This window comes from Pseudophryne corroboree, chromosome 2 (assembly GCF_028390025.1).
Source record: "Pseudophryne corroboree isolate aPseCor3 chromosome 2, aPseCor3.hap2, whole genome shotgun sequence".
Lineage (NCBI taxonomy): Eukaryota > Metazoa > Chordata > Amphibia > Anura > Myobatrachidae > Pseudophryne > Pseudophryne corroboree.
Genome location: NC_086445.1, coordinates 863,889,005 through 863,901,995, shown reverse-complemented (window position 1 = coordinate 863,901,995; position 12,991 = coordinate 863,889,005). Strand labels below are relative to the sequence as shown.

The 12,991-nt window shown below is 47.0% G+C and overlaps 1 protein-coding gene across 2 annotated transcripts in view; it reads right to left on the bottom strand.

Moving 5' to 3' along the window:
- Window positions 1-12,991, bottom strand: part of BLTP2 (bridge-like lipid transfer protein family member 2) — a 177,109-nt gene that overhangs the window by 71,823 nt on the left and 92,295 nt on the right. Inside the window, exons 17-21 of one of the 2 annotated variants that reach the window (XM_063955868.1) lie at window positions 12,053-12,244; window positions 4,940-5,142; window positions 4,744-4,862; window positions 4,200-4,420; window positions 3,150-3,230 (exon numbers count right to left, since the gene is read on the bottom strand). In XM_063955868.1, coding sequence (XP_063811938.1) covers window positions 3,150-3,230; window positions 4,200-4,420; window positions 4,744-4,862; window positions 4,940-5,142; window positions 12,053-12,244 — 816 coding nt within the window. The remainder of the gene's footprint in view (window positions 1-3,149; window positions 3,231-4,199; window positions 4,421-4,743; window positions 4,863-4,939; window positions 5,143-12,052; window positions 12,245-12,991) is intronic. The other variant, XM_063955869.1, reaches the window with a different exon arrangement.

Genomic DNA, 12,991 nt, shown 5'->3' with positions numbered 1-12,991 from the left:
ATTGGTAATGACAATTCTGTACCACAATTTTGAGGTACTCCTGGTGAGGAGGGTAAATAGGGACATGCAGGTAAGCATCCTTGATGTCCAGTGATACCCTGAAATTCTCCAGGCTTGCAATAATCGCCCTGAGCGATTCCATTTTGAACTTGAACCTTCGTATATAAGTGTTCAAGGATTTCAATTTTAGAATGGGTCTCACCGAACCGTCTGGTTTCGGTACCACAACATTTTTGGAATAGTAACCCCGGCCTTGTTGAAGGAGGGGTACCTTGATTTCACCTGCTGGAAGTACAGCTTGTGAATTGCCGCCAGTACTAACTCCCTATATCCGAGGGCAGCAGGCAAGGCTGATGTGAGGTAACGGCGAGGGGGAGTCGCCTCGAACTCCAGCTTGTATCCCTGTGATACACCTGTGGGCAAGCCCACTGGTCCCTGAAGTTCCCGAGACGCGCCCCCACCGCACCTGTCTGTGGAGCCCCAGCGTCATGCTGTGGACTCAGAGGAAGCGGGGGAGGATTTTTGATCCTGGGAACTGGCTGTCTGTGCAGCTTTTTCCTTCTTCCCTTGTGCAGAAAGGAAGCGCCTTTGGCCCCCTTGCTTTTCTGAAGCCGAAAGGACTGTACCCGATAATACAGTGCTTTCTTAGGGTGTGAGGAAACCTGAGGTAGAAATTTTTCTTCCCAGCTGTTGCTGTGGATACAAGGTCCCAGAGACCATCCCCAAACAATTCCTCACCCTTATAAGGCATAATCTCCATGTGCCTTTTAAAGTCAACATCACCTGTCCACTGCCGGGTCTCTAATACCCTCCTGGCAGAATGGACCTTGCATTAATTCTGGACGCCAGCCGGCAAATATCCCTCATATATAAGACTACGTCTTTAATATGCTCTATGTTAGCACCATATTCTCCCTGTCTAGGGTATTAATATTATCTGACAGGGTATCAGACCCTGCTGCAGCAGCACTATTCATGCTGAGGCAATTGCAGGTCTCAGTATAATACCTGAGTGTGTATATACAGACTTCAGGATAGCCTCCTGCTTTTTATCAGCAGGCTCCTTCAAAGTGGCCGTATCCTAGGACGGCAGTGCCACCTTTTATGACAAACGTGTGAGCGCCTTATCCACCCTAGGGGATATCTCCCAACGTGACCTATCCTCTGGCGGGAAAGGGTACGCCAGCAGTAATTTTTTTGAAATTACCAGTTTCTTATCGGGGGAACCCACGCTTCTTCACACACTTCATTCACTCATCTGATGGGGGAACAAAACACCGGCTGCTTTTTCTCCCCAAACATAAAACCCCTTTTATGTGGTACTTGGGTTAATGTCAGAAATGTGTAACACAATTTTTATTGCCGAGATCATGCAACGGATGTTCCTAGTGGATTGTGTATATGTCTCAACCTCGTCGACACTGGAGTCAGACTCCGTGTCGACATCTGTGTCTGCCATCTGAGGTAACGGGCGTTTTTTGAGCCCCTGATGGCCTTTGAGACGCCTGGGCAAGCGCGGGCTGAGAAGCCGGCTGTCCCACAGCTGTTACGTCATCCAGCCTTTTATGTAAGGAGTTGACACTGTCGGTTAATACCTTCCACCTATCCATCCACTCTGGTGTCGGCCCCACAGGGCGACATCTCATTTATCGGCATCTGCTCCGCCTCCACATAAGCCTCCTCATCCAACATGTCGACACAGCCGTACCGACACACCGCACACACAGGGAATGCTCTGACTGAGGACAGGACCCCACACAGCCCTTTGGGGAGACAGAGAGAGAGTATGCCAGCACACACCAGAGCGCTATATAATGTAGGGATAAACACTATCACTGAGTGAATTTTCCCCAATAGCTGCTTGTATAAACAATATTGCGCCTAAATTTAGTGCCCCCCCTCTCTTTTAACCCTTTGAGCCTGAAAACTACAGGGGAGAGCCTGGGGAGCTGTCTTCCAGCTACACTGTGAAGAGAAAATGGCGCCAGTGTGCCGAGGGAGATAGCTCCGCCCCTTTTTCGCTGACTTTTCTCCCGCTTTTTTATTGATTCTGGCAGGGGTAATTATCACATATATAGCCTCTGGGGCTATATATTGTGATTATTTTGCCAGCCAAGGTGTTTTTATTGCTGCTCAGGGCGCCCCCCCCCCCAGCGCCCTGCACCCTCAGTGACCGGAGTGTGAAGTGTGTATGAGGAGCAATGGCGCACAGCTGCAGTGCTGTGCGCTACCTTGGTGAAGACTGAAGTCTTCTGCCGCCGATTTTCCGGACCATCTTCATGCTTCTGGCTCTGTAAGGGGGACGGCGGCGCGGCTCCGGGAACGAACACCAAGGACGGGTCCTGCGGTCGTTCCCTCTGGAGCTAATGGTGTCCAGTAGCCTAAGAAGCCCAAGCTAGCTGTAAGCAGGTAGGTTCGCTTCTTCTCCCCTTAGTCCCTCGTTGCAGTGAGCCTGTTGCCAGCAGGTCTCACTGTAAAATAAAAAACCTAACATATACTTTCTTTCTAGGAGCTCAGGAGAGCCCCTAGTGTGCATCCAGCTCGGCCGGGCACAGAAATCTAACTGAGGTCTGGAGGGGGGGCATAGAGGGAGGAGCCAGTGCACACCAGATAGTACCTAATCTTTCTTTTAGAGTGCCCAGTCTCCTGCGGAGCCCGTCTATTCCCCATGGTCCTTACGGAGTTCCCAGCATCCACTAGGACGTCAGAGAAATACTGTTTTGCATGCATGATAATGTACCAGATTTAACAGCAGTGCACTGTAGAGATTACACCATAGTCAAGTGCACAGTTTAGAACCTGATCCCTAGAACAGGAGGTGAGGCCCCAGACAGTGGGGCCCACTGGATGTTTCCCCTCTACCCCTGTGGGCAAGTCCAACCCTGAATACAGGGCAGGTTCAAGATGATGATGATGAGGACAACAACGACGACGACTAGTGGTAAACCTGAGGCAGGCAAATCTCTTGGTATAGAACTTCATGCATGTGAAAATATGCTATTTTTCTGGACAGGCATCCCTTGAGCAATATATATTTATAATATATTAAACCAATTTACTTCCAACTCTGCCTCAGACCCCTTGGTTAAATAACCACAAAAATGTTCATATATAGCAGAGTGCTGTAGTAGGAAGTATATTATGAATACCAGTGATTGTATGCTTGGTTGTGGTTTTCTCGCTCCCTGCAGCAGCAGCGCACTTACAGACTTCCTTTTGTATGCCACATACTGTATAATCATAAAGATAAGGTCAAATGAAAACAAAAGAGGACACAAACAAAAAGGGATAACAAGCAATGCTATAATATGAATGATGGGAAATCCAAGCTCTATTGGAGATGTCTTATTGGGCCAGATGTACTAAGCCATGAAAAAAAAGTGATACATTTCAGGGTAAAAAAAAAAAAGTACCAGCCAATCAGCACCTAACTGCCATGTTACAGGCTGGGTTTGAAAAATGACAGGAGCTGACTGGTTGGTACTTTATTACTGTGCAATTTATCACTTTTCAAGGCTTAGTACATCTTACCCATTGTTTTTTGGGGTCTATAGCAACAATCTTCCCTTTCTTAGCATGAGGAACTACGGACTATAGCAAGGTAAGCTGATTATCACAGGACCAGACAGAGAGAGGCATCAAGACAAGGCAGAAACATTAACAGGACAAAACTATTGGATACTAATACAAAAATAGAAGCTATAAGGCCACAGTCTAAAGTGGGTACACACTAGTAGATATATCTGCAGATCAATTGATCTGCAGATATATCTATGGACGGATCGGGCAGTGTGTTGAGCATACACACTGCCCGATCCGTCGGGGACTGACGTCATGAACTGGGCGGGCGTGTACACACGCCCGCCCAGTTCACCTGTCAATCACCGCCGGCCGCCGCAGCATGTGTACGGGCGGTCGGCCGACTGCCCCGTACACACACAGCGACGCGCCAATATATCGGTAGATCTATTGGCCGTCGGCTGTGCGGCCGACGCGATACGTCTGTGAACGACGGAGTTCACAGACGTATCGGCCGTACACACTGGCCGACGGTCCCGCGATATATCGGCCGTTCAAGAGAACGGCCGATATATCGACCAGTGTGTACGGGCCTTAAGACAAAGACAAGCACCTAGACTATGGTAAGGGTGCAAAAATGAAAATCCAATGCAAACAAAACAGAGGAACATATTACTCACCTGCATGGGACTGAGACAGATCCATTTTGATGGAGAGAATGAGGTTCTCTGAGCGGAAGGCACGGTAAGAATCATGAGGTTGGATGGAAGAGAACTCCGCGAGGAAGTCAGGGGAGCGAAGTGCTACATTATGATGATCATGTGGGTTCCCGTGGCACAGCCACTGCAGGTCAAAGGTCATCGAGAGGTTGGGCAAGTGGAGAAAGCAGCAGTCGTCATACCTACATAATATGCAATACATGTTATTGAAAAGCAATAATGTGGACCAAATTATGCATGTTTTTCTTATTCAATATAACCTGCATTGGCGCTCTGCATGCTGTATTTTCACAGTAGTAGCACACTGGTAAAGTTAATGTGTTACAGGGAAACAGTGTTCACAATTAAATATTTGCTTTACAATGCAGGAGTACTTCATTAAGTCTGGAATATAGCATTTTACTGGCTGGAGAAACAGGATGTATAAAATCATCCTTGTGACACCACACTTAGAAGGTATGTCAGGAAGACACACACAGGTGTAATGAATATTTAAACAACTCACTTGGAAGCTGTGCGCACATTGACATCCAAGTCCCCTTTAAACGTGAATTGCCCGGGATTCCAAGCAAACTTCAGATGGTTCCATTCCCAGTGCATGTTCTCTGTGGTGTTATATGGGTCCTTAAAAACATATATAATACATCTGTAGGATGTCAGAGTCAATGATAGGATAACACTGCATTAGCGGAAACCTTTACCTCAGTAGCCAGCTGATGGAGATTAGCCTGCTCAATGTCCATACGGAAATATCCATGAAGAAGCAGTCTGCTCTTGTCCCACCATGGTAACGGAGCACTGGGATCCATGGAAGGTTTGGTAAGAAGGTCAATATACTGCCCCACCAAAGTCCAGGCTGGGTCCCAGCATGGTCCCCACACAATGGTGTATAGGTGAATCTCAGCTGAAACCAGAAGGGTATGACACATAGTCCAACTCAAAGCATTACTACAAAATACATTATTTATCAATAACAATGACGTTTAAAAAGCAAGCAAAGCCACAAGTTTAAATCAGTATGTTTCTAAGGATATTGTCATGGAAAGAACCAGAGAGAATCGCAACCACTCTATCAAACACACACGCGCACGCAGGGGGGGTTTCCGAGTACCTAGAAACCCCCCCAAGCCGCTGATCTATTGCACAGCAGTTTGACGTTTTTTGATTTTTTTTTAGTATACCGCGGCATTCTGACTGCAGATTGAGCCTCTCAGTGTCTCTCCCTGCGCGGCTGCACACTGAGAGGCTGGCTACTGCATGTAGGGGGAGCTGCAGTTCCTCTCAGGCTGAGAGGGGAGAGGCGCATAGTGTGTATTCACATCCCGCCAGCGGCCAGCCAACGGACTTACTCAGTGCAGACTCCAGCACAGCAGGGACCAGGTCCAGGTCTGTGATGTGTGTGAATATGCCGGGGCCGGCACCCGCCGGTATTTAATAATACATTATGCTATCTGTGAGTACGGGAACCGGAGGGGGGGTGGGGGTTTGGGGTAGGAGGAAGGCCGCGGGCGCCGGTACTTAATAAAATATGTGGTCATCGGCCAGCATTAGTGCGGGAACCGGGAGGGGTGGGCGCCGGTTTTCATAATAAATTATACTTTGATACATGTGCGGGATGGTGCTGTCTGTCTATGGGGGAGGGGGAATGATCATGATTCCTGTATGTGTCGCCTGTCTGACTAAGTGTGTAGGGGAGGAAAGGATTGTCATGGAGCCTATGCTGCCAGTCTATACAGGGGGGGGGAGGGGGTGGAATGATTAGGGTGCCTGCATGCTGATATATTGTGTGGGAGGGGATGTTTGTGGTAAATCAGTCTGCACGGGGAGGGGGGGGTCATGGTAAATCAGTCTATGTGGGGGAGCGGGGGTTATTGTGGTGCATCAGTCCTATGTGGGGGGGGGGGTTGTGGTGCATCAGTCTACATGGGGGAGGGGGGGTCATGGTAAATCAGTCTATGTGGGGAAGGGGGTGTTGTCGTGGCGCATCAGTCCTATGTGGGGGGCGAGGGGGGTTGTGGAGCATCAGTCTACGTGGGGGAGGGTGGGAATGGTCGTGGTGCATCAGTCCTATGTGGGGGGTCATGGTGCATCGGTCTACATTGGGGAGGGGGGGTCATGGTAAATCAGTCTATGTGGGGAAGAGGGTGTTGTCGTGGCGCATCAGTCTATGTGGGGGGCGAGGGGGGTTGTGATGCATCAGTCTACGTGGGGGAGGGAGGGAATGGTCGTGGTGCATCAGTCTATGTGGGGGGTCATGGTGCATCAGTCTACATTGGGGAGGGGGGGTCATGGTAAATCAGTCTATGTGGGGAAGAGGGTGTTGTCGTGGCGCATCAGTCTATGTGGGGGGCGAGGGGGGTTGTGGTGCATCAGTCTACGTGGGGGAGGGAGGGAATGGTCGTGGTGCATCAGTCTATGTGGGGGGGTCATGTGCATCAGTCTACATTGGGGAGGGGGGGTCATGGTAAATCAGTCTATGTGGGAAGGGGGTGTTGTCGTGGCACATCAGTCTATGTGGGGGGCGAGGGGGTCGTGGTGCATCAGTCTATGTGGGGTAGGGAGGGGGGTCGTGGTGCATCAGTCTATGTCGTTGAAGTACGCAATAAAGTATATGTTACACTTTTTTTCATTGGTCTATACCCAATTATTTGGAAACCCCCCTTTCAAAATCTGCGTTTGCCACTGAAACGGTACAACAGGAAGTTGTTATAATCATCAAAGGACTAATAGAGGACAGAAATTGGCCAGACATGTACTTAACAATGCAAAAAGGTCTGCACCTTACTTAAAAGTGTCACCATCTACTGGAGAAGTAGAAAGCAATACCAAAAACACCCCCACCCCCCCCCCCCCCATTGCTGCTGAGGGATTCTCACCCTTGTGCTCGTCACATTCCAACATCAACGATTTTTTTTTCATGCGGTACCCACACAAATTATACCTTGTTTAGTTTAAGACAAGTTTGTATTTTAAGAAAATACCATTAGTCCTTTTTACTCATTATAACAACTTGTCCAAAATAAAAAATAAAATAAATAAAAAAGGGCCAAGAATCAAAACATATGGCATCGGACTGTACATGGCATCGTACTATCAAACATTATACTTTGCCATGAATGTTTAAAATTTTTAAAGCCCTTGTGCTTGTCGTCATTCTCAATGTCAAAAGAGCATCACACACCACCATCACATTCGGTCCACTGTCACGAACATCACAGAAATTTGAGTTACTAATTTTCCTTTGTATTATAAAAAAAGAAAAAAAGGAGATTTAGATTCTTACCTGTTAAATCCTCTTCTTCTAATTCATAGGGACACAGGGATAATCCTAGGTATCAACTGGTGAGCTTGAGTCTATGCACCAAAACGGTTAAGATTTCTTCAACAGCAGCCCAAGCTCCCTTTTCCTACACCTGCCTCCAGCCACAGATAGCCAGTTTACAATTCCAAGGCAAGAAACGAGAAGGAGAAGGAAGACAGGCACATACTCAGGTCAAAACACACAGTGGACGTGAACAGCGGAACCTGTAGCAGTGCAAAACCCTGCAACCAGGTGCATCAGGGTGTGCGCCCCCTGTTTGCTCAGCAGAGAAAACAAATCTACCTGGCCAAGACTAGGTGTAATGAGCCGTCACTACAGCTGGGAAGGAAGGTCAGCTTCAGAATAAGCCTAGCGGATAGTCAAAAGAAGCCACCGAGCAAAGTCTGCATAGTAGCGACCAACCTCATTTGTGAAAGTCATACAGGACAGAAAGGGAATCCATCTTATTAAAATCCTTAGTCCTGTCTACATAAATGCAAAGGGCCCTCACGACATCTAAAGAGGACTCTTCTGGCGAAGAATCCGGTTAGAAACAACCTTAGGAAGGTAGCCCAATTGTGACTGAAGAACAGTCCTGTCAGAGTGAAAGATCAACGGGGGAGTGACAAGACAACACGCTCAAGTCTGGGCAGATGCGATGGTGTCCACGGTGTCCAAGGGCTTAAAGGGAGATGACTGAAGAGCCTAAGAACCAAAAGATAAGTTCAATGGAGCCACCGAAGGTACAAAGGGAGTTTGCACGTGGAGAACACCCTGCAAGAAAGTCAGTACATCAGGCAACAGTACAACCTGCCACTGGAAGAAAACAGAAAGGCTAAATCCTGCACCTTCAATGAAGAAAGATAGAGGCCCAAATCCAGATCCACTAGTAACAAAGACAGGACTCGCAAGAGTCAGGAACAATCTGTGGTTGAAGCCTCTAGCAGAACACCAATTAAAGTAAAGTCCTCCAAACCAGATGATAAATCCTAGCAGAAAGTTTATGTAGGCGACGGCTGTCGATTTGCCAGACTGCACCTTGACATGAAGATGCTGGAGGAGAGACTGAGCTAGGCAAAGAGCCCTGTACACCAGTCTGAGCACTAGGATATTGATGTATTGCCGGCTCGCCTAAGCCATCCACTGACCCTTAAATGACTGATGACAAGTCACCACCCTCCCACCCCCGAAGACTTGCTTCGATGGTGAGCAGGACCCAGTCCTGGATCCAATATGAGCGACCCACTGTGCAAATGGATCCAGTAAAGGGAGTGACTGACCTCTCTCTCTCTCTCTCTTGAGAGAGAGAGAGAATGATCAGCACCCTACAGTGCAGATGGGAATTGTTCTTCTGGGCCAAATCTTAAACTGGAGAGGAGGGGGTGAAACTGGGCATACTCCATCATGTTGAAAGTAGATATGACTTATGGTGACTTAAGAATGCTCAAATCCTGGGTCTGTAATGCCTTGAAGTCTGACTGTGGAACTCACTTGATGATCCATCCATGAGACTGGAAAAGATCTACCATCAGACGGATGTGTTCCCTGAGGACACCCGGAGACTGGGCCAGGAGCAGTAGGTCATCCACATATGGCAAGAAGCGGAGTCCCCTGCGTGGAAGATGTACTGCCATGACAGACATTTACTTTTGTGAAAATATGAGGAGCCATGGAAAGTCCAAATGGCAATGCCTGAAACTGGAAGTGATCCTCCCGCACTGCAAAACCTAAGGAAGCGTTTGTGACTGACCCCAGAAGGGAATATGGAAATAGGCATCCTGGATATTCTATGGAGGCCATGAAATCCCTCGTTTTCCAGAGCCAGAATGATGGAGCGAAGAGACTCCATGCGGAACCAGGAAAAGGTTGCCATAGAAACCTGTGCTTCTCCTGCACAAACGTATATTGGATCATCAGATAGGGGTGCATTGCCGGGGTGTGGGTCCCCCTGGACTGTTGTGGCTGTTTTGCCTCAGGAGCAACACAGATTAACACTTATTTTCATATTTACTTTCATCCCTATCGTGTGTTTTGTTTCAATGTAATTAATTTCCTTCCTTCACTTTTCACTACTTTACCTCTCACTACTTTACCCCTGCTCTTTTCAGCAGCCTCCCTCACTAACCTATTTTCACTATATAATTTTTCACTTTCGTGTTGCCCTGGGGTCACTCAGCTGCTTCATTTTTGGGGGGTCCGGCACCCTAGATTTGTACCCCCCAAAATGTTAGGGATTTGCCCGACTAATGAGGTCACCTGGACGCGGTGGGCAAGCCGTTACTTATAACCTAACTATGCGAAGAACCTCGCTTAAAATGCAAAATATTACTGCAATGATTATTATTAATAAATTGGTAATGTTTGAATTGTGCACCTGCAACCTTTTCTTTGTATGCAGTTCTACTGAAAGGTCTCCGCAGGGTCGTACCTCTCATTACCGGTGTGCACCCCAGGACCCCTCCCCTGTATACCTAATGCTGTGTTTTTACATACACAATAGAAGGCCAGAGACCCCCTTCTGCCTGGTGGTAGCACCTACACCCACCTGTCCTATATATTGGTTTTAATTAGGTTCCTGACATTTCTTAGACTGCATGCAGAGCAAGGAGAGTCCTGCACAAATGTATATTGGATTATCAGATGGGGGTGCATTTCTGGGGTGTGGGTCCCCCTGGACTGTTGTGGCTGTTTTGCCTCAGGAGCAACACCTATTAACACTTATTTTCATATTACTTTCATCCCTATTGTGTGTTTTGTTTCAATGTAATTAATTTCCTCTCCCTCACTTTTCACTACTTTACCTCTCACTACTTTACCCCTGCTCTTTTCAGCAGCCTCCCTCACTAACCTATTTTCACTTTTTCACTATATAATTTTTTCACTTTTGTGTTGCCCTGGGGTCACTCAGCTGCTTCATTTTTGGCGGGGTCCGGCACCCTAGATTTGTACCCCCCCAAATGTTAGGGACTTGCCCGGCTAATGAGGTCACCTTGACGCTGTGAGCAAGCCGTTACTTATGGCCATAACTATGCGAAGAACCCTCGCTTAAAATGCCAAATTTTATTGCAATGATTATTATTAATAAATCGGTAATGTTTGAATTGTGCACCTGAAAACCTTTTTCTTGTATGCAGTTCTACTGAAAAAGGTCTCCGCAGGGTCGCATCTCTCATAACCGGTGTGCACCCCAGGACCCCTCCCTCTCTGAGATGGGCAAATCAGGATGACGACCTTGGAGACAGAACAGAGTAAATGGACTCCCTCAGAGCTCTTACTTTTCCTGGATCTACTGGAAGGCTTACTTATCCCCTTCTGCATCTGGCTGCAACTCCATTGAGGTGTGCTGTGAACTCCGGCCGAAGTCACTGACCGCGGGGGTGAGCGGAATGGCATGAGGGTGTCCTGTAAGACGCCTTTCTCTGCCTACTCAATCAAAAAGGATTAAAAAAAAAACAAATTACTGCTACAAATCATATCCAAAAACAGTGCCTACTCCTTGCAAGCACCAAACCTAAAACAGATTGCCTGTGGCTGGGGGCGGAGTATAGGGGAGAGGGAGACTGGGCTGCTGGGGAAGAAATCTTAACCGTTTGGTGTCCAGACACCAACTCACCAGCATATACCCAGTGTTATCACGAGTCCCCTATTGACGAAGAAATATAAATAAATAAACCTTGTGTATATGTGCACCTGTGGTATGGCACACAGACAGAATGCTCCACTGAGGCAGGGAATGATGAATAACTAAATAATCTTTGTAAAGGAGATGCGGAATACATGTGCACTATATAAATACTGATAATAAATAAAAATATTTAACAGTATAAAATAAAATCGGTGATAAATATTTAACATTTGTATAGCTCCAGCAAATTTAGTTTTCTTTACAATTGGAACAAAATAACAACAAAACGAAAATGGCTAATAATACCGTGTTCACACTGACATTTGGCGGGTTGCACCCGGGACTCGTGTATGAGACCTTCCCAGGTGAAAACCCGCTTGAGACCCCCGTTCAGACTGGCGGCCCCGACACGGCATATTGGCGCGTCGATGACGTCAACGGGTCACATAAGGGGGCGGCGCTTGGAGATCAGATGATCTACAAGCACCGCCTTGCTCCAATAGTGTTGAAGGGTCCCAGATCGCATCGACCCGGGAACACTTAACACCGTTCACACTTGCGCCTGACCCGGTATTGACCCAGGAATAACCCTTCTTTATTCCCGGGTTGAAATACCGGGTCAGACGACCCGGGAATTTGTTAGGACCCCCATTCACACTGCACATAAACCGGATTACTGCGCGTTCACGTGCAATAACTCGGATTTTTCATGGCAGTGTGAATGAGGTATTACAGACAAAGAGGTAAGAAATTCTGAGGAGATGAACATGACTGTAGAAAGTCGGAGAAAATGTAGATGTCCTGTGCATAATGAGTGTGTGCATTACAAAAAAAACAAAACAATATAGCCTCTACCAGAAACTGCCGATACCTGCTGTGACTACTTACAGTGAAAGTCGTGAAAGAATTTTAGAGGTGGCATGTTCCTCTCAACTGTTGAATCCCCCCATGGTGCCCCCAAATGCACCACTTGTTTCCTACGTGCACTGGCTTGCCCACTCTGCTCAGCCCCAAGCAGTCTCCCTGAAAGATGCCAGTCCCGGATTTCAAAGAGATATCGAGGGTAGTCACGGATTCGCACTGAAATCCAAGGATATGAGAATTTATTAGAAGCCAGATGATACTTTGAGACATAATGTATATGAAAATTCTGTGGCTGAATTGTAACATGTTACGGTGTGTAATAAATTATATATATTTTTTCTTTCAAAAGCTGAATAAACATTTTCAAACAAACATATAAAACAGCAACTTAAACCCACAACCATGTCTACTGCTAGACAGTATATCTACAGTGTTGTCATATTTAATTTTAATTCAAGTCTATCAGGATTTATACATGTCATTGCACTTTATTAGAGAGTTATCTAGAAATGTCCTTTTAATTGCCAAATACTTATGCATGACATTTCTGGAATCATATTAAAAAACAAAAAAAGGGGGGTTATGGTAGACTTACCATGGTTTACACTCTTTCTGCAAGGTACGTTGGTTCCACAGGAAAACATTGGGGGTGTAGAGTGGATCTTGATCCAGAGGCATCAAGAGGGTAAAGCTTTAGGCTGTCCCAGGTTGCACTGGGGCCTCCTATATAACCCCGCCTCCAGGGACTGAGAGCTCAGTTTCATTAACCAGACCAATGCAGGAGCAGGCAAGAGAGAAGGCAGATTTTAGTCACATAGAACCACATTCTCACGACAGGAGAAGGTACCAGTGGCTAATGTCATACAAACCCAAAGAAGCAAGGTGCGTCAGGGGTGGGCGCCCTGTGAAACCAATGTACCTTGCAGAAAGAGTGTTAACCATGGTAAGTCTACCATAACACTC